General features: G+C 39.7%; 1 protein-coding gene across 4 annotated transcripts in view; it reads left to right on the top strand.

The window, feature by feature from the left end:
* The first annotated feature begins 13,350 nt into the window (after positions 1-13,350).
* LOC149811701 (mitogen-activated protein kinase kinase SIPKK-like) overlaps positions 13,351-21,274 on the top strand; it is a 30,382-nt gene continuing 22,458 nt past the window's right edge. Inside the window, exons 1-6 of one of the 4 annotated variants that reach the window (XR_016428479.1) lie at positions 13,351-13,587; positions 13,685-13,769; positions 16,635-16,769; positions 18,358-18,582; positions 18,687-18,869; positions 19,052-19,275. Coding sequence is in view for 2 of the 4 variants with exons in the window: in XM_089992767.1 (XP_089848893.1) it covers positions 13,514-13,587; positions 13,685-13,769; positions 16,635-16,769; positions 18,358-18,582; positions 18,687-18,869; positions 19,052-19,279 (930 nt within the window). In the remaining 2 variants the exon portion in view is untranslated. Of the gene's footprint in view, positions 13,588-13,684; positions 13,770-16,634; positions 16,770-18,357; positions 18,583-18,686; positions 18,870-19,051; positions 19,280-21,274 lie in introns of those variants that run through there. The other 3 variants (XM_089992767.1, XM_089992766.1, XR_016428480.1) reach the window with 3 other exon arrangements.

Raw genomic sequence — 21,274 nt, 5'->3', positions numbered from 1 at the left:
TCATAATTTAAACAATCATGTAAGTAATAAAGAGCAAATGCTAAAAATGAGGGAACAATTAATATTAACAGGGAACCTTAATTATACATTAAAAACATGATCATGCAATAGAGAGCACAAATCATGTATTTATCTATACATCACAACTAAGAGAACAAGTAAATATGCATGATCTAATACATAGCAGAATTATGCATGATTTCTATGCATATGCATGAATAAATTATTATCTTTTACTAGAGTACTCTTTTCATATGCATGTCCCTATTTAGATGCACACAATTTAAGTTTCTCTTTTTAATTATCATTACCCGCGGATACACCAAACAGGTAAAATCCCTAAGGTCAAGTTAGGTTTTCAAGGTAGCTTAGCACACAATTTGTATTTTATTACTGGGTTTCAAACTTAGCCCTCGACCAAAACAATCTTCTAAATATTAGACCACATATCTAATGTCGGAGACACCAGGGACTACCCATTCACAAGTGTTATTTTTCTTGATATACCAAAATAACAACTATGTCTACACACCACCCCCAGGCAAAGTGGCGGATTCTCTCTAAAATCGTGGTCAGGAGAAAGAACCTCAATATCAGGTTCAGGGGCAACAATAATGCACACGAAGTTTTTGTATCATCACGGTCCCCAAACCGCTAAGCCCAAGATTACCTTTCTGTAGAAAGAACATCAAGGGATCGTTAATTATATTGTTCTCTTTTTTATCTTGTTATTAAAATTAATTTTATAAATTTGTAAATTAATATGCAAACATAAGCTCGCAAGTCAACATGCACAGCTCTTTACGGTCTACCACCCGTGCCAATAATAGAACAGTGCAATTAAAACCACAATATCAAATGTGATCTTTTCAATTTATAAACAAGTAAGGAGCATACCGGCTCAAAGCATTTCACTGCCCATGATGATCCACTTTAATCATTCATGCATTCATATGCAAAAATCATTAGGAACATGCCAATGCATTCATTACATGTCACATGTTTTTCAATTCTCAACCATGCATGCCAGTGACTATATCCTTAAGCATGTATTCATATCCAGATATATGCATTCACATAATAATACCCAAAGCATACTTTCATTCATGAACCAATTCAAGTAAACATTTGAACCAATGCATGCTTTTAATCACGAATCAATTCAACTAAACATGTGAGCATTCATGAATTAATGACCTTACATAACATTTTTTACAAGCCAAAAATATATTTATCACGTGTATGTTCATGTAGCTGAAACAATCTTACAATAACATATTTATGTCACATGTCATAGAGGGCCAAAACATGTGAAAGAATCTCGTTCTTAGCATGTATAAAATCAAAACGCATATACTTAACCAAATATGGAAATCTAATTACATGACTGAACACATTCACGTTATGCATGCATATGCACTTGAAACAGACTTGAAATAACATGTTGCTTAAGCATGTCATACCCAGTTGAAGCATAAAAATTTTCATTCACAACATGTATTCAAACCCACATACATGTACATAACCAAAATCTAAAACTTTGCCATGCATATTAAATGTTTAATTCCAGATTTAAATACATCAAGTGTTAAATATAGTTTTTTTTTTACATGGCCCAACTGACCTAGTTGGGTCTGTGTCCTGCTGAACAGGATCCAACCCAGCCAAACCCAATTGGTTGGGACTGAACTATCTCAATTCAGTCTAGCCAACTGAGTTGGCTAAAACTCAAGCGAATATTTTTTTTTAAGCCACCCAGCTGCTCCAAAACATGCTCAGCCAACTGACAATGGGCTGGGGCCAAACCAAGTTTGTACCCATCCAACTGCCAGTTGGCTGGGAGGGGCTCTAAAAAAACCTTCTTCTTTGTTCTTTTTTTCTATTTGATACGAGAAATTAGGAAGTCACTACTGCAACATCTTCTAGGACCGGTCGCGCAATGAAAAGAGTACCTGACAGAGGTGTTGGACAGATTAATGTCATCATTCATGGTATGTAATCGTTTATCATAACTAATGTGTTTCATATTTAATTTTTTGTTATACTCATGTGTGCTAACTTTCTGAAAGTATTTGTAGGCTTCCCATCGCTTCGCAACTGCGAATGAGGAGAAAGACGCGAGGGTAGTGTGGCAGAAGGTGACTGCTAATCGATTTGCCGACATGTTGCACAATATGAAGACTGCAACAAAAAAAACAACTAGTGGGATAGATGATCCACTGTAGTGGAAGGGTCATGGGCCTTCTACTATTAGAAGAGATTATTGGAAGAGCATGTGCGACAAGTGGGCGAGCAATGAATTTCGAAACCGCTCAGCAAAGGCTGCAAAAAATCGAGCGAAGATGCCTGATGCCCATCTACACACAGGTGGATCTAGGACTTTTGGAAGCCACTAGAAAAAAATGGTAACTCATTAATATATATATATAGTTAAATTTGTAAGTATTTATGCATACTTATTAATCATTTTTTTTATCATTTAACATTATAGAAAGCAGAAAAATGAGACATTGTGCCTTACAAGGATGTGTTTGTTGAAACACATAAACATAAGAGCACGAGAGATTTTGTATCAGAGAAGGTGAGAGCGACATTGGTATGTATTTATTGTATTAATAAATATTACAATATATAAGTTACTATGAATTATGTTATCATAAACATTATAATTCTTAATTATTAATTTATATTCTAATCATTACATTGTAAGAGTCATACGAGCAAAAAATGGTACAACGATATGGCGATGACTTCATTCAGCATCTACCTTTTGATCCTGTAGCATGGGTGACTACAACCGGTGAACCCAAAAAGGATCGTATGTTCGGGTTTGGGAGTAACATGAACACCACAGCAGTTGTTGCCTCCTGCAACCATGGCTCTCAGAGTTCTCCCTCCAGCATCAACTCCCAACGTCTGATTGACTCTGCTATATCTTGGGATGATGTCTGTCAGCGTCTTGAGAACAAAATGCAGTACTTTTTAAATGAAGTCATTCTCAACATTGTCTGTAATGAGTTGTGCAACTTTTTTCAGGACAGAAAAACTTCATCTGCATTCAACATGAGCTCCGGTGCCCGTCAGGTATAAAGATTCATGTTATTTGTTTCATGTCGTTAGATTTCAAGCTAGTATATACATGATTGAATACATATAAGCATGATTGCCTCACTATAAAAATTTTTGACACCTTATAACACATATATGCATGATTGATTCACTATATAATTTTTATGACACCCTTATAACACATATACGCATAATTGAATCACTATGAGAGTTTTTTTACAACCTTACAACACATATATCTGTGATTTCATCACTATAAAATTTTCTTAGTGCCTTATAACACACCTATGCATGATTAAATCACTATGAAAGTTTTTTGACAATCTTAGAACATATACAAGCATGCTTTCATTACTATGACAACCTTAGAACACATATGAGCCCAATATTAGCATATATGAAAGTTTTTTAATGTCTTATAACACATATATGCATGATTAAATCACTATAAAATTTTTTGACTGCCTTAGAACATGATACGCATGATTGAATCACATATAAAGTTTTTTGACTGCCTTAGAACACATATGAGCATGATTGAATCACTACGAAAGTTTTTTGACTGCCTTATAACACATATGAGCATGATATTAGCATATATGAAAGTTTTTTTACTGCCTTATAACACATATATGCATGATTGAATCAATATGAAAGTTGTTTGACAACCTTAGAACACATATATACATGATTTAATCAATATGAAAGTTTTTTGACAACCTTAGAACACATATATGCATGATTGAATCACTATGAAAGTTTTTTGACAACCTTAGAACACGTACAAGCATGCTTTCATCACTATGAAATTGTTTTATTGACTTAGAACACACATATGAATGATTGAATTATTATAAAATTTTCCTTAAAACACATTTATGCATGATTGAATCAATATGAAAGTTTTTTGACTACTTTAGAATACATATGAGCATGATTGAATCACTATGAAAGTTTTTTGACAACATTAGAACACATATAAGCATGATTTCATCACTATGGAAGTTTTTTGACTGCCTTGTAACACATATATACATGATTGTGATACATAACACATTTATTGACAACCTTATAAACCATATATACATGCGTGAATCACTGTGACATTCTTTGACAACCTTAGAACACATATCTGCATGATTGAATCACTATAATTTTTTTTTTTAGTCTTAGAACACATATCTGAATTCTGTTAATGTCCTTCAGTTTATTGCTAGCCTATGTGTCATTCAACCATTTACTTTGTTGCATTAGATTAGGTGCATTGCATATAATTTATTTCATTATATTTTGTTTATAAATACTAACATTTTAGTTCTCTTGTAGGATGCTGAAGATGATCAACGTAGAGGAGCTGATAGAGGCATGGAGGGAGGGGCAAATCGAGAAAATGAAGAGGATGATGCTCAGAATCTTGGCAAGGATTAGATTCATTTGTTTAATTTGTTTGATGTACTTGTAACTAATTATAACTTGACAAGGACTGTATTTGGTTGTTAAAGTTTGTTTAACTTAGAACTTGTGTTAAATTTATTTCACCTGTATATGTATTTTTTATGTATACTTTGTTTTTTATAAGCAGGTTATATGAATTGTATAACGAGAAATTTTTCTTGAGTTTCAGAATATTTTTAAATATATATATATATATATATATATATATATATATATTTTAAAATTAGTGACGGATATTATCCGTCGCTACTCCGTCGCCAATTTAAAGCAGCCATTGGTTTGCGACAGATTAAATTCTATCGCATAACTAAATCAGTCTCTATTTAGAAACGAATTAGCGACGAACATGATCCACCGCTAATTCATCGCTACTTAGCGATGGATTGGCGACAGATAAATTCTGCTGCAGTTTAGCGACTAGGGTTATGCGACAGACGCTATCCGACACTATGCCATCGCTAAACATGTTAGCAACGGATAGCATCCGTCGCTAATACGCATTTTTCTTGTAGTGGATTCTCTCATTTCCAAAGTGAAAGCCCTACTTCATGAGCAATTTCACATCAAAGACCTCAAAATTTTAAAATATTTCCTCAGCATTGAGGTTGCTCGCTCCCAACATGAGATTTTCTTGAACCAATAAAAATATGTTTCAGACTTGTTGAAAGATGTTGGGTGTCTTGGATCCAAACCTGGCATCTCAATGGAGCAACACCTAAAGTTGGACCATAGTGGCAAAATACTTAAAGATCCAACTTCATATTGATGGCTTATGGGAAGGCTTACATATTTAACTATTACACGGCCTAACATCACACATTCTGTACATATTCTTATCCAGTTTATGCAGGAGCCTCGCTAACCACATTGGGATGCAACCATGAAACTACTCAGATATTTGAAGAATAAAACTGACAAAGGAAACTTATTGTGTGCTAACAACTCCATGCACCTTTTCTGCTATACAGATTCAGATTGGGTCGGTTGTCCTATTACAAAGTGAGCCACCACCAGATATTATACTTTCCTAGGTGACAACCTTATCTCTTGGAAAACCGAGAAACAAAACACTGTGTCTCGTTCATCTGTTGAGGCCGAATACAGATCCATGGCCACCAATGAAATCATTTGGTTAAGATATTTACTTAGTGATCTTGGTTTTTCTCTTGATGGACCTGTTACTCTACAATACGACAATTAGTCTACTTTACATATTGCGGCAAATCTAATATTTCATTAACGCATCAAGCACATTGAGCTGATTGCCACTTTATCAGAAAAAAGCTTCAATGACGCATCATTACTACTCAATTTATTTTGTGTCAAGAACAACTTGCTGACATTTTCACTAAGGCACTTGACTGAGATCAACTTCGTTATCTACTTGGCAAGTTGGGCATGCCTCACACGCCAACCTCATTGATTCAACCCACTTAATTATCGTGGAGATTGAAATCTTTCTACGATAAGTGGATGTAGTTACTGATTATTTTGCAACCATTCCACTTATCGTGGAGATTGTTAGGATCACTCCACCATAAGTGGACAAGATATCTTATTGTTGTATCATATGTGTAGTTGCTACATTTTCTATTTAGCAACTGCCCATCATGATTTAAGGATCACGCATATCTCAATTACAAGAGATATCATAGATTGCTTTCTTATAACCAATTTTATTCCTTTTTTAAACCGCGTAACATGTATATATGTAACACCTGAAGTCAATCTCGAGAATGAATGAAATAAATTTTTCCTCTATTGTCGTTGTTCCCTTGCGACTTACATTGTACAGTTGCGCTTAGAGTCTGTTTTGCTTTTGTTGAGTCTGATGTAAGCTGCTCGGTTCAGGTGAATCAATACCCCGAAGGGGCAGCCCGTATACTTGAATTGTAATAGCCTGCGGGCAAAATTGTGAATAAAGTAAATGCGTTGAGCTTTCTTTTGTTCACCCTCGTTGTGATTGCTTCTTGTGATTGCAATTTCTCTCCCTCAATTCTCTCTTGCTCTCTTGCACTCTGATTACAAGCTTCTGCGATCGGCAAGCGAGCTGACAAGTAGGCTTGCGGTGATGAGAAGGAACCATCGCGCCGCGGTAGCCCATTGGAGGAAATAGGCCCGTGACAAGTGGTATCAGAGCCCGTTCTCGTGCTGGGGAAGGGACTCCGGAGTCGGTGTCGACAGGCTGCGATTTGTGAGCACGACATTGTGGCATCTTATCAAAACTTGCGCAACACCAAAGGCAATGCAGTTGCCGAAGCTGAGGAGATGGGTTCACCTCGGGGCCAAGAAGAGTTGGCTGCAACTGTTAACAAGTTGGTGGAAGAGATGACTTCGCATGAGGAAGCGATTTCACGCGCATGTAAATCATTCAATGGATTGAATGATGTGGTGGCGAGCCTGCAAGAGCAGGTAACCTTACACTTTGTTGACAACTACAGTGGCCGACTTGAAGACTTAAGTAGGGGAGCTTCAGTTGAAGAACTGTACGTTGCAACGGACGGTGACCCTAATGGCAGAAATTGTGAGAGGCCATCAAGGATTTATGTGCCAAGACCGGCAAAATTCAATGGTTCTCGTGATAGCAAGGTCATTGAGAACTTCTTGTTCCAAGTGGAAGACTACTTGGATATCCAGAATGTGACCCTTGAAGATCTGAGGATTAAGGTTGCAGCGACCTTACTTAATAAAGATGTTATCGCTTGGTGGAGGCGGAAGCACAATGATATAGAGAGGGGTCAATGTGTGATAGACATCTTTGATGACTTCAAAATGGAGTTGCACAACTACTTCATGCCAAAAAATGTGCAGAGACAGGCATACCAGATGGTTCGTGAGCTCAAACACTCTGGTTCGTTGCAAGACTATGTCAGAATGTTCTAAAAGCTTATGTTGGCAATACCTAACATGCCAAAAGACGATATGCTCAACTGGTTCATTGTGGGACTTCAGCCATGGGCACAGTCTGAAGTGGAAAGGAGCAACCCCCGTATTTTGGAAGATGCATATGTGGCGGCCGAGCGCTTAGTTGACACTCAGTGTAAGCCTTTCACCCCATCAACCAAAGTCGGGAAGAAACCTGACCATGAAGGCAAGAAGGATGAGCAACATAATGATAAAGGTGAGACATCGACACACCATAAATCCAAAAAGAAAAAGAACTTCACAAAGCATAACAACAACAACAACGGTGCGGTTGTGACATGTTGGTTCTGTGGCGATAGACATATCACCAGGCAGTGCCCAAAGTGCCTCGTAAAGGACGACGAGCAAGCTAATGCTGCACAAAAAGAATGCAGTGACACTGAAGCGATGCAACCAAGGATGGGGTCCATGCGATCGATTAACGCGGCTAGAAGTTGCACGGCTAAGAACATGCAGGTCAGTAAGAAACTTATGTACTTGGAAGTCATTATGAATGGAAAGTCTACTTCAACAATGATAGACTCCTGGGCAATACACAACTTTGTCTTGCGGGAAGAGGCAGAACGATTGAGCTTGAAGCCTGGGCCAAAGCAGAGGACCATCAAGAAGGTAAACTCTGAGGCCAAGCCCATCCTCGACGAAGCAAGAGACGTGGCTATCCAAGTGGGGAGTTGGGTCGGCAAAGCCAACTTCTCTGTGGTGCCTTTGGACGATTTCAAGATGATTTTGGGTATGGAGTTTCTGCGAAGCCAGAATGTTATGATGCTACCAAAATTTAACATGTTGATGATCATGGGGTTAGACCTGTCTCATACATTGCAGTGCCTTACGCAGAAAGGCAAGTCTTCGGTGTTATCGACAATGCAGCTGAAGAAGGGTGTCAAGCATGGGGAGCAGACATTCTTAGTGGCAGTATACACAGAAGAAGGGAAGGTAGAAGCAGCAGTGCCGTCGACCCTAGCTCTACTATTGAAGGAGTTTCGGGTGGTGATGCCTCCGAAATTGTCAAAGCGTCTTCCGCCAAGACGTGAGGTCGACCACAAGATTGAGTTGACCCCGGGAGCGAAGCCTCTCACAATGGTTCTATACCGTATGAGGCCAGCTGAACTAAAGGAGGTGAGTAGGCAGCTAGACGAGATGTTGGACGCAGGCATTGTTCGTCCATCAAAAGCCCCATTTAGTGCCCCATTCCTTTTCCAGATGAAACATGATGGCTCCAAATGGTTATGTGTGGATTATCGTGCTTTGAACAAGGTCACGGTGAAGAACAAGTACCCATTGCCACTGATAGCAGACTTGTTCGATCAGCTAGGCAGTGCTCGTATCTTTTCCAAGCTAGATCTGCGATCGGGTTACTGGCAGGTGAGGATTGCTGAAGGTGATGAGCCGAAAATAACTTGCGTCACTCGCTATGGTGCTTACGAATTCCTAGTAATGCCATTCGAGCTGACAAATGCTCCAGCCACATTCACGTCTTTAATGAACCAGATCTTCTACCCTTACTTAGACAAGCTCGTTGTAGTCTACCTGGATGATATCGTGATTTACAGCAACAACATGAAGGAACATGTCGGACACTTGCGAACAGTGTTTCAGGTGCTGAAAGAGAATGACCTTTGTGTCAAACGAGAAAAGTGTCTCTTCGAGCATGAGAAAATCAGCTTCTTTGTCCACATTGTGGGGCATGGTGTGCTGCGTATGGATGGGCAGAAGATAAAGGCCATTCAGGAATGGGTTCCGCCAAACAAAGTGCCAGAATTACAGTCATTCTTCGGTTTGGCAAACTATTATTGACGTTTCATTGAAGGCTATTCCCTCATTGTTGCGCCCCTCACAGATTTGTTAAAGAAGAATTGGGTATGACTCTGGACAAGAGCGTGCCAAGATGCCTTTGATGGCTTGAAGAAAGCCTTAGTGAGAGAGTTAGTGTTGCGACTGCCTGATCATTTGAGACCCTTTGAAGTCCACACGGATGCCTCAGACTTTGCCATTGACGAAGTTCTTATGCAAGATGGCCATTCGATCACATATGAGAGTCGCAAGCTGAAAGATACAGAAAAGTGTTACACGGTGCATGAATGTGAGATGACCGCCATTGTGTATTGCCTCAGGACCTGGCGGCACTACCTCTTGGGTGCTGAGTTTGTCGTCAAGACGGACAATATGACCACGAGCTATTTTCAGACGCAGAAGAAGTTAACGCCTAAACAAGCTCGATGACAGATGTTTTTGGCTGAGTTCGACTTTGCCTTGGAGTACAAGGTTGGAAAGACCAATGTTGTGGCGGATGCCTTGAGCTGTAGGGTTGAACTGGCAGCTACGCTTGCGGAGCCTTCTGAAGTGCACTTGAAGGGTGTATTGCTGAGCCGCATCCGTGAAGGTACACAGCAGGATCCGACTGCACAACACTTTGTTTCTCTGGCGCAGACAAGGAAGACTCGACGATTTTGGCTACAGGATGGCCTCCTCATAACAAAAGGGGGACGCATCTTAGTGCCACGGTGGGGAAGCCTTCGCCGAGAACTACTTAAGGAGTGCCATAATACACTATGGGCCGACCATCCTGGTCAGGAGCGGACCTTAGCACTCCTTGAGCGCGGCTACTATTGGCCGCAGATGAGAGAGGACATTGAGGGGGTATATGCGAATATGCCTCATCTGCTAGCAAGATAAGGGGGCAAACTAGAAGGCTGTCAGTCTCCTTGAGCCTCTACCAATTCCAGAACATCCTTGGGATAGCATCTCCATAAACTTTATTGTTAGTCTGCCAAAGGTAGAGGGCCTCAGTTTTATTTTGGTTATGGTGGATTGTTTCTCAAAGTATGTCACCTTCATTCCAGCTTCTAAGGAGTGCCCTGCAGAGTTGTTCGTAAAGCATGTGGTGAAGCACTGGGGCATACCAAAGAGCATTGTGAGTGATCGCGATGCTCACTTCACGGGCAAGTTCTGGCGTGAAGTATTTCGGCTACTTGGCTCTGATTTGTTATTTTCAACAAGCTTTTATCCATAGACAGATGGGCAGACAGAGCGCATCAACGAGATATATGAGCAGTACCTTAGGCACTTTGTTAGTGCCAATCAGAAAAATTGGGTGAAGCTCCTTGATATGACACAATTTTGTTACAATCTGCAGAAGAGCGAGTCTTCAGACCACAGCCCGTTTGAGATAGCCACGGGGCAGCCGCCACTGACCCTGCACACTCTTGCCGCACAAGAAAAGGCAAGGTCATCCTTCGCCTATCAGTTTGTTCGCGACTGGCATGAGCAAAATGAGTTGGAGAAGGCATTCTTACACAAGGCAGCAAAGAGAATGAAGAAATGGGCGGACAAGCATCGTCGGCTCGCGGGGTTCCAAGTTGGGGACCAAGTGTTGGTAAAACTATATCATGGTCGTACAGGCATCTTCCGCGGGCGACATCGCGAACTGCTCAGAAAGTATGAAGGACCCTTCACTATCACAAAGAAGGTGGGCAAGCTGGCATACAAGCTGGAGTTGCCCCCAGACTTGAAGGTGCACCCGATGTTTCACGTGTGCAACCTCAAGCAGTTCCATCCGGATGATAGAGACTCAGAACACAGTGTGCCACAACGCACTCTCATTATGCAAAGGGCCCCGGCAGCACAACAGGCCGAAAAGCACCGCAGTTAGATCCTTCGCCACAAAGTCAACTACTTGGGAGAGGCAAAGAAATACTTGGTGCAGTAGGAGAAAACAACGAAACCAACGTGGGAGCCTACATTCCGAATGAACAGCCGCTACCCGGCTGAAGTCAGAGCTTACCACGAAACAGATGGCATCGAGGATGGCACATGATTTGAAGGGGGGAGCATATTCCCTTGCGACTTACATTATACAGTTGCGCTTAGAGTATGTTTTGCTTTTGTTGAGTCTGATGTAAGCTGCTTGGTTCAAGTGAATTAATACCTCGAAGGGGCAGCCCATATACTTGAACTGTAATAGCCTGCAGGCAAAATTGTGAATAAAGTAAATGCGTTGAGTTTTCTTTTGTTCACCTTCGTTGTGATTGCTTCTTGTGATTGCAATTTCTCTCCCTCAATTCTCTCTTGCTCTCTTGCACTCTGATTACAAGCTTCTGCGATCGACAAGCGAGCTGATAAGTAGGCTTGCGGCGGTGAGGAGGGACCGTCGCGCTGCGTTGGCCCATTGAAGGAAATAGGCCCGTGACAGACGTGCTCTATCGTTTTTCTCCTTAACAGGCACCACGGAGAAGGCCTGACGAGACCACCAAGCCCTTGAAGGTCATCACCCTCTCTGGCTCTCTCTCCGACGTGCTTCTCTCTCCGTGCTTGTAATACCTAGGGGTTGAAAAATGAACACAAAGGAGATTGATGGGTAATCAATCATTTTTCTGTATTTTTTTTCAATATTTTGGGTGTAATGGCTCGCCCATTTTGATTTTGATTTAGATATTTTGTTGTGGTTGTGACACCTCTTCTTCTTCATCTTGTTCTTTTTTTTTGCTGTGCAACTTTGTTTAAGATCTCGGGTGATTGCAATCCAATCAAGTTTCAGTCTTTCACTAATTTGTACCCCTTCGGCAATGTATCAACCCTCTCTCTGCCTAGTGAGCCTGGACCGAGCCCAGTTCAACTCCATTAGTTGCGCTCAGGACAAGCTTAACTAATCGAGCCGAGCCTGAAGCAACTCGGTCTGTTGTGGTCATGACGAGCTTAACAAATCAAGCCGAGCTCAACACGAAGAGCTTGATGTTCAGGCTCGGTCCGAGCTCAAATCTAACCTGTACACGTATTTACTTGAGCGAGTAGGGATGGCAGTGGACCAGGGCGGGGGACAAGGTCTCCACCCCTGCCCTGTCTCAAAATCCTGCCCTCCATCCCCCACCTTCATCCCCACCCCATCTCAAAATCCTTCACTCCATCCCCACCACCATCTCTGCTCGGGTTTTGATTTTAACCTCCATCCCCGTTTCATGCCCTTCATCCTCAGTCCAAACGGAATGACACGGGGCAGAGCCCCATTTTCCCTCGGTCCACTGCCATCCCTAAAGAAGGATCGGGGATGGGGCGGGGCAGGAGGAAAGCCTAAGTCCATCATCCCTCACGGGTTTTGATTTTAACATCCATCCCAGCCTTCATTCCCCTTTCATTTCCTCCATCCTTGGTCTAAACGGGGCGAGGTGGGGTGGAGCCCTATTTCCTCCATCCCCGATCCACTGCCACCCCTATGGGCGAGCGATCCCTACTCAAAAGGGTGAGATTTGGCTTTGGATACTAAGGGGTTGGAATCCATCACATTTTTTTGCAAAATGGTTCCTGCTTTATCTACAATTTACAAATTAGTCCTTACATTAAGCAGTTTTGCAAACTATTTTTGTTAACCGTTGCAAAATAGTATCTGTGGTTAACAGCCGCTTCTCTTCTCTTTTGCAGAAAGTGTCAAAATATCAATTCTGCGCTCCCGGAGGACCAATTTTGGAAGAAACAAATAAAGCATGGACTAATTTGCAAAAAGAGTGCCAAAATGCAAAAAATAACTATCCTACCTTCACCCTAGGACCATTTTGGAAAAATTGAAAAAAGCAAAGATATTTTGCAAAAACCACTGAAAATTGGAACAGAAACAAAACTATTAAATCCTTCTGCTGCTCATATTCATGTACTTTTGAGGAGCACATTGCGTTAGAGATCTTTTCTCGACAAACAACACAAGGTAAAATTATGCTTTTGTAGTTTTCACGGGCCTAGTTTTATCTTGAACAGTAACGTTCCAATTATATCCCGATCAAATTTCAAATGTGCTTGTCTTTTAACTAACTTTATTAAATTGGTATGATGGTATCCACCACCACCAATGCACGGAGAGTGGCTCTTTACCTACATCACCTTGACTGAAACGCTAAAAGTAATCCTTGGTCTGTGGGTTGGGGGTCCCCCGCTGGCCAACCATCACCTACTCATGAGATTTTGACTCTTCCTGCCTGCCTGCTTCTTTCTTCTTCTTCTTCTTCTTCTTCTGCGACACACCTCTCTTTTCCTCTGTGGCCATGCTCAGGGCAGGGCCAGGAGTCATCCTGTCGACGCCATGAAGATCGAGGGGTCGAGGCCTCAACTCACGGTCTCTCCTCGTGACCAGCAGGTCTTCCTCACCAAGTTCCTGTAAGCCTCTCCTCCTCCTTCTCCTCTTCGTTGGTTTCTTTTGTGGTGGATTCCTCTTCATGATGGGGGTTGGTTCTCTTCTCTTCAATTGGTTTAGGAGGCGGAGTGGGGCGTTCAAGGATGTTGACCTCTTGGTCAACAAGGATGGGCTGCGTATCCTTCCCGAGGGTGGCTTGGATTCGGTATCTTCTTTCTTTTCCCTCCTTTATCTCTCTCTCTCTTGTGGTTTTAGTTCTGGACAGAGTTGATCGTTGATCGAGATGGGTGGAGAATTTTGTGTTTCTTTTCGTATTTTTTCTTTTTTCATGGTTCTGTGGGGAAATTGGTGACGATGGTATTTGCTGTTTTTGCTTGTTGCATAAAATTCTTTTCTCTTTCGTATTCTTCTTTCTGGGAAATGTTGCGACCTTTTTGGCGTTTTTTTTTCATTACAGGAAAAAACAACTTCAGCTTGAAGTCTTTGTTCTGATCCTGATTCATTGGTGGTTTCTGTGAGTGGCTTTGTGTGCAGATATAAACTGAGTTGGGACATTGAGTTGGTATGCTGAAACCTGATAATTTTGTGGGACTAGAAAAATTTTATGCTTGCTTTTCGCAAAATTTCCCCTAAACAATGAGAGATTGGAAGTTTCACATGTGAGTGTGGTTGGAAGATCTTGGGGCGTATTGACTCTTTGGAACAGACAAGGAATTGGTAAATTTGTCTCTACCAATGAATTAGTTATATCAATTATACTCTGAGATGGATTTAAGGAGGTGCACTTAGTCATTATGACAACTCATGGTTTGAAAATTTAGCAAAGGAAATCTTTTTGGGACTAGGAATTGTCGATGATTAAGATAAGTTATGGTGCATGGTGCTGCACTGAAGAAGACTTTGGCTCATCTCCATAAGATGAAGTGTGAATGGAACGGCACAAAGAACTAAACTACTATCTTATTTAGTGACTTCATGAATGATTATGATTTTGTTGATATCCCTTTCTTGACACTTAATTTAGTTGGTCTAAATAGCAAAACAAATGATGCCTGAAGAAGCATGATGGATCCTCAAAACTTTGTTCAGACCAAACATCCCAATCAATATAGTAAGATTAGAGGAGAAGCATCAACCAAGACCAAAGAGTATTTTTTTGTCACAATCACCGTAAGATTGGGTGTGTGTGGTGTGCCACTCAATCAACCAACTTTTTTATATTTTTGCCGCACCCCCGCACCCGGGTTTTTTGGAAGTGCCGCATCCCCGCACCCGCACCTGCACCTGCACCCATGTGACATAGTTTATGAACCAAACTCAAGTCCAACTGAAATCAAATTAATATCAGAGAATTTACATGTACAAAGTTTAAAAAATGCTTTTACCTAATTGACCAAATCTTGGTTTCTGCCCATCCTGATCCCAAGCTTTTCCTGTCTGATTCAGATTTTATCTGGTATTTACCTTGTACTGGCAGAACAAAGTTGGATTTGGAACTGGCCTGGCTAGGTTTGGCTCAGATTGGGCTCATTGACAGCACTAGGCCCCACCATGTGTTTGTGTTGACCTTTGCTCCTTTAATTTTCCGGCACTTTCTCCTCTTTTTGCAAGGAATCCATACTCTTCCCATGAAGCATCATATGCAAAGCAAACATGGCCAGACCTAACTTGGTGACTTGGGCGAGTCATGTTTTTTATTTAATTTATTAAAATAAATAGATAAACATATATTTTATAATATAGAAACATTTCTTAAAGAGTATATTCATTTGAAACATGGATTTCTCATATATATATAGATATATATATACATATATATATACATAGATATATATATACATATATATATACATATATATATATATATATATATGTATATATATATGTATATATAACCAAAATCACAAACCTTGTTCTTAAGATATTCTCAATAAATAGATATTTCTAAGTATTTTCAAGAAAATGCATTTTTGAGAAAATCTTGATAAGTTAAACAATAAAAAAATAAGGACATATTCTCATAATATGAGAGAGAGCATGAAATATCCGAGGTGTCATTACTCAACCACCTAACTTGTGACTACAAATTAGTTTTACTGTGGAATGACCTTAAAGCCTCTCATATATATGTATTATGAATGTATAAATGTGTATGTATGCCTTACAGATGGTTCACCTAGGATCCTATATGTCCCATGTCAACATGACATGACACCAACCATGACCAGACGCTTGCTTACACAAATATACTTGTTTCAAGCATTAATTATAATGGCTTATCATTGATCTTCAAGAATATACACTCTAAGGTGCCATCTGTGTTTTGTTTCCTTTTTATTGCAAATTTGAGTATATGTGAGCCAAGTCCTTGCCTAGATTTACAGAAAATTTGTCATTACCAATTGCAGCATTGATGTCATGTAGTCATGCCATGTCCATTTAACATACATGCACACATACACATATACACGCACAAAACTACAATAGATGGCTCCATATTACAAAGGATGGTCCTCTCTTCAACACCATTACAACATCAATTTGGCAAAAACTGCCAGAAAAGGATGATCACAGCTGATTCCTGTCACCACTTGGGTTAGGTGCTAGGAGCAACCACTTCAAATGTCCTTGGCAACAATGAGCCTTAGATTTTAAAAATTTTTTTGGAGCCTACTGTTTGGCATTTTCTTAGTTCAATGAGGCTGGAAAACTAGAACTGCATATAGTGGTGATGCCAAACTCATACTGGAAATCCATCCATGTTAGCCTGGAAAAGTGCCAGAGTTGAGGACTTCACATAGGCTCAACTCTCTCTCTCTCTCTATATATATATATATATGTGTGTGTGTGTGTGTGTGTGTGTTTCTTATTATGCTTTTGAATTGAACAATGTTTGATTTGAGGAATTATGTAACAGCCCTCGTAATAGTAAAGATGTTTACTGTGACATGGTCTTCATGGCATTATGGTTCTGTTTCGTTTTCATATCTTTTACTGATACTCATAGTTTTACAGTTTTTGTCTCTAACCCATGTTTTTAACTCTTTTGTTGTGTTTACTGTATGTACAGCCAGCACCTATACAACCATCGGATGTCCAATTCACATTAGATGATATTGACACTATCAAGGTGATTGGAAAGGGTGAAGGAGGCATCGTTCAACTTGTACACCACAAGTGGACTGGACAGTTTTTCGCTTTGAAGGTTCTGTTTATTCTTCAACTTTTTTCGTTCACTTATTACTCAAAACATTTATAGGCTAAGCTTCCGCAATGATATTTTTTGTTTCAGTTTTCTGCAAAGGTGTTCAGCAAGTCTTTTCCCACACTAAATCTTTGTCAGACGTGGTGCACATTCTAGAACACATGTTCAGGTTGCTATTGCTATGAGTGCCACTCTTAAAGATGTCGAGATGGATAAATGGTTCACGAGCATGTGCTTAATTTTTAGTTGTATATCAAAATGATGTTTTGGGCGTAAACCCATTTTCCAGACCAAAAACTAGGTTTCAGTGTCATTTGGATGATAACAGAACCTGGTTTAGGAAAAACAGGCCCTCAATTTTTCAACCTGGTTTAGCAGGGGCTGGGGTCCCTAACCACTCACCCTCTTCCTCTCATGCTTGGTCGCAAACCTCTCACCCCACCCTTCCCAATTGCTACTCTGGCCATTTATGGCTGGTGCCGAGCCAAGAAATGGTCAAACTAGTGCCACCTGGTGAGGGAGGTAGCATCCTAGCACATCCAGCGGGTCAATGGCTGGAAATTGATCAGATTTCTCTGCCTTTTTTTATTTTTCATGGATATCTAGGCTTTCAACCACCCACCAGCTGAAAAATGGGCAGGGCTGCTATTACCCTTACTGGCTTTGTCGTCTTTTCTTTAACGTCCGGCCATTTTTTGGTTGGTTGGTGGCCAAATCTTTTGTCTTTTTCTTTACTTAGTAAAGATCAGGCTTTTTGTTTTTGGTCATCGATACACACTTGGAACCAACTTTCTGGAACCCAGTTTGCCAAAAACCTGGTTTTATGGCAAAACCTAGGTTTGTAAAACCCAAATTTTGCCGTATGTCATCCAAAGAGGGCCTATATCTTTGAACGTATGGAAAATGAATTTACATCTTTATTTTCTACATTTGTTATATATGATTTTGGGAATTGCAGATCACTGTACAGCTAGTCAACTTTCCAAATAGCTAGCACATGAGATGTCATGACCACAATCAGCAATACTTGTAAATACTAAGTGACAAATACATCTGAGATATGTCAAGTGGCAGACATTTACATAAGATTAGATTTATAATTGGGTCCACGAGATAGGTATGATAAGTAGATCTGTTCTATCCACAAAATTGATGTGCAACAAAAAAAATCATGAACCATTCTTCAGGTTGGCTTTTTGTATTAATGGAAAGTTGCACTAGTGTGCATACGGATGAAGAAACTGCTAGGATTTTTCTTAGCACTTGTATCCCAATCAGAATTTCCTTTTTGTGGTTTTTTCCCTTGTTTTGAGTTCCGTTGTGCTAAATGTTTTCCATGCCTTGATTTCTGCTATAGACAACTTGATGAACTTCAAAGCTTGTCACAAGCATAAGCTCAAACATGGTGATCACTTTTGGTGGATGAACTATTTTGATTTTCAAACAATATAAATGGAGAATGCAGTTCCAGAAAAGACACAAATTTTGCTTTCAATGGTCATGGCAGTCAAGAGGAAACTAAAGGTGGAAAAATTTTGAGCAGCTGGTTTGAGAGAATAACTAGCTGTATTTTGTCCTAAAATTGTAGGTTATTCAAATGAATGTTGAGGAGAGCACACGCAAACAGATTGTGCAGGAGTTGAAGATAAATCAGCGCTCTCAGTGTCCCCACATTGTAGTGTGTCACCATGCTTTCTGTGATAATGGTGTTATCTCAATAGTACTGGAGTACATGGATGGTGGTTCTCTTGCAGATTTGATCAAGAAAGTGAGATCCATCCCAGAAGCATATCTTTCTGCAATCTGCAAGCAGGTACTCGCAATTGCAACTAGTTTTATATTGGACTTGACATGTATACCTGCCTTCGACACAATTTATTTCCCATGTGGTTCTCGTTTAATTTTCCATCAATGCAGGTTCTCAAGGGTTTGGTATATCTTCATCATGAAAAGCATATCATTCACAGGGACATAAAGCCTTCTAATTTGTTGGTCAACCACAGAGGAGAAGTGAAAATAACTGATTTTGGTGTTAGTGCAATACTGGAGAGTTCCAGTGGCATGCGGGATACTATGATTGGTACACGCAGTTATATGTCTGTGAGTATCTTCTCAAACATCCATTAAATACTTTTATGATAAATTATTCTTGTTGTAATGAATTTAGGGATTAGCGCACACGTGTATATGTACATTGTGTGCGTCTGTTTGTGTATATGGGTGCCCAACCATGGGCATGCATGCCTTTTTACTCAGTTGCTTATGTGAAATTTTCTGGTCAGCCAGAGAGAATAAGTGCAAGCAAGTACGACTATAAAAGTGATATTTGGAGCTTGGGACTGGTTTTATTAGAGTGTGCAATGGGCAGCTTTCCTTATACTCCACTTGATAAGGATAAAGGATGGGCCAATATTTTTGAGCTTCTGGAAGCAGTTGTCGACAAGCCACCGCCTTGTGCACCTTCAGATCAATTTACATTCGAATTCTGTTCGTTTATTTCAGCATGGTAGTTCTCGTGCATTTACTTCTTTGGTCATTCCCAGAACATGCAAATCATATTTTTCAGATTCCTATTGATAATTGCTTCTCAGTTGTTTCCTATGCTTGCCAAATATGTGAATTATGTAATAAAACAAGATGGAATACAATAGTGAAGCCACTAAGGGCATACAAGCATAAAGAACGATGTGCACAATCACAAGTATACCAAGGGACAATACAAAAGCCAATCACTGGCAAATATAAAAGCACAAAAAGTGCATACATTAGCCACTAAGGGCAATCACAAGAGAGCACAACATAAAAAGGAGCACAACATAAAAATATGAGTTCTTATTCACTTAGAAATGCTTAAGAAAAGCATTGTTACAAGAGGGGATTAAAACCCCTTTTTATAGACTACATGGGACTCAATGTAGTCGTTGGGATGCTCCCAATGGCTATAAATATAGTCGTTGGGGAGATCCCAATGACTATATTGGTCATTGACCAATATACCCTTATACAAAAGGAAAAGACATAATATAATCAAGAAAAAAAATATAACAAATACCAATTTGCCCCTAATGGGCAGTACCTATTACATGTAGGTGAAAAGACAAAAATGCCCCTAGAGGGCATTAACAATTACATATGTACATGAATATGTGTATATATATATACACATATTAACGTATACAACTCATATTTAGCACTCACCCTCAAACTTATGGTGTGATTACCAAAAGCTTGCTAAGGAGATAAATGAAACGAGGTGATGGAAGAACTTTAGTGAAGAAGTCTGCAAGCTGACATTCAAGTCACATAGGGCAACTCAGTTTTTACTCTTAAGTATTTTTCTATGACATAGTGACAGTCCATCTCTATATGCTTGGTTCGTTCGTGGAAGGTGTTGTTGTTTGCAATATAGATAGTGCTTTTATTGTCACAACGCATCTTTAAAGGACTAGAGATGATGACACCCATATCTTTGAGAAGATTTCTCAACCAGATAATCTCCATAGTTATGGTTGACATGGCTCGATATTCAATTTTTGTTGATGATAAATAAACCTTTTGTTGCTTCTTACACCTCCAAGATATAAGAGAGTCCTCTAGAAATATACAAAAACCAGTAGTTGAGACTCTATCATTAGGATTTTCTCCCAAATCTGCATTTGTATAAGCAATTAAATCTAAAGAAGTAGATGATAAGAAAATTCCTCTAGATATAGTATTTTTTATATATCTAATGATTCTCAAAACGGACTATGGTGCATGTTGAAATTGATTGGCTAAATGCACAACATGGACAATATTTGGTCTCGTAATAGACAAGTCAGGGATCCAATCATTTGCCGCCTTGTCGGTATGGAGTTGGATCTTCAAGAAAGGTTTCATCTTTCAATCTTAGTTTTGCATTGACAACCTCCGGCATATCAACTTTCTTATCAAGATTGATTCCTGATTTGACAATGATATTTGTAGTCGGCTTTATTTGAAATAAATTATATCCTTTGGGTGAGTCACTTCTATACCTAAAAAATATCTTAAAAAACTAAGGTCAAACATATCAAAATATTTTTTAAGAATTATTTTAATTTCAGCAACTTCCTTTTTGTCACTTTCTGGAATAATCATATCACTCACATATAACAGAAGAATAACAATGTCAGCACTTGTATCTTTCACAAAAAAGTAGTATTAGTATAGCAAGATCTATAATCCAAATTTAACATAGCATTACTAAATCTATCATACCAAGTTTTGGGGGGCTTGCTTAAGCCTATACAAAGTCTTTCTCAAACTAACAACTTTTCCTCTCTCGATCTCAAGACCGGGAGGAGGATCCATGTACACTTTCTCATTTAGGTCCTCATTTAAAAAAGGATTTTTGACATCAAGTTGATAAACAAACCTCTTCCTAATGGATGATAGGGCAATAAGAGTTCTCACATTGGTTATATGGGCTACAAGTGCAAAGGTTTATTCATAGTCAATACCATATTCTTGGGCAGTGTTGTGAA

The sequence above is a fragment of the Nuphar pumila genome, chromosome 17, assembly GCF_984573655.1.
Source record: "Nuphar pumila chromosome 17, dmNupPumi1.hap1.1, whole genome shotgun sequence".
NCBI lineage: Eukaryota > Viridiplantae > Streptophyta > Magnoliopsida > Nymphaeales > Nymphaeaceae > Nuphar > Nuphar pumila.
Note: the sequence above shows the minus strand (reverse complement) of the source record. Positions and strands in the feature narration are given on the sequence as shown.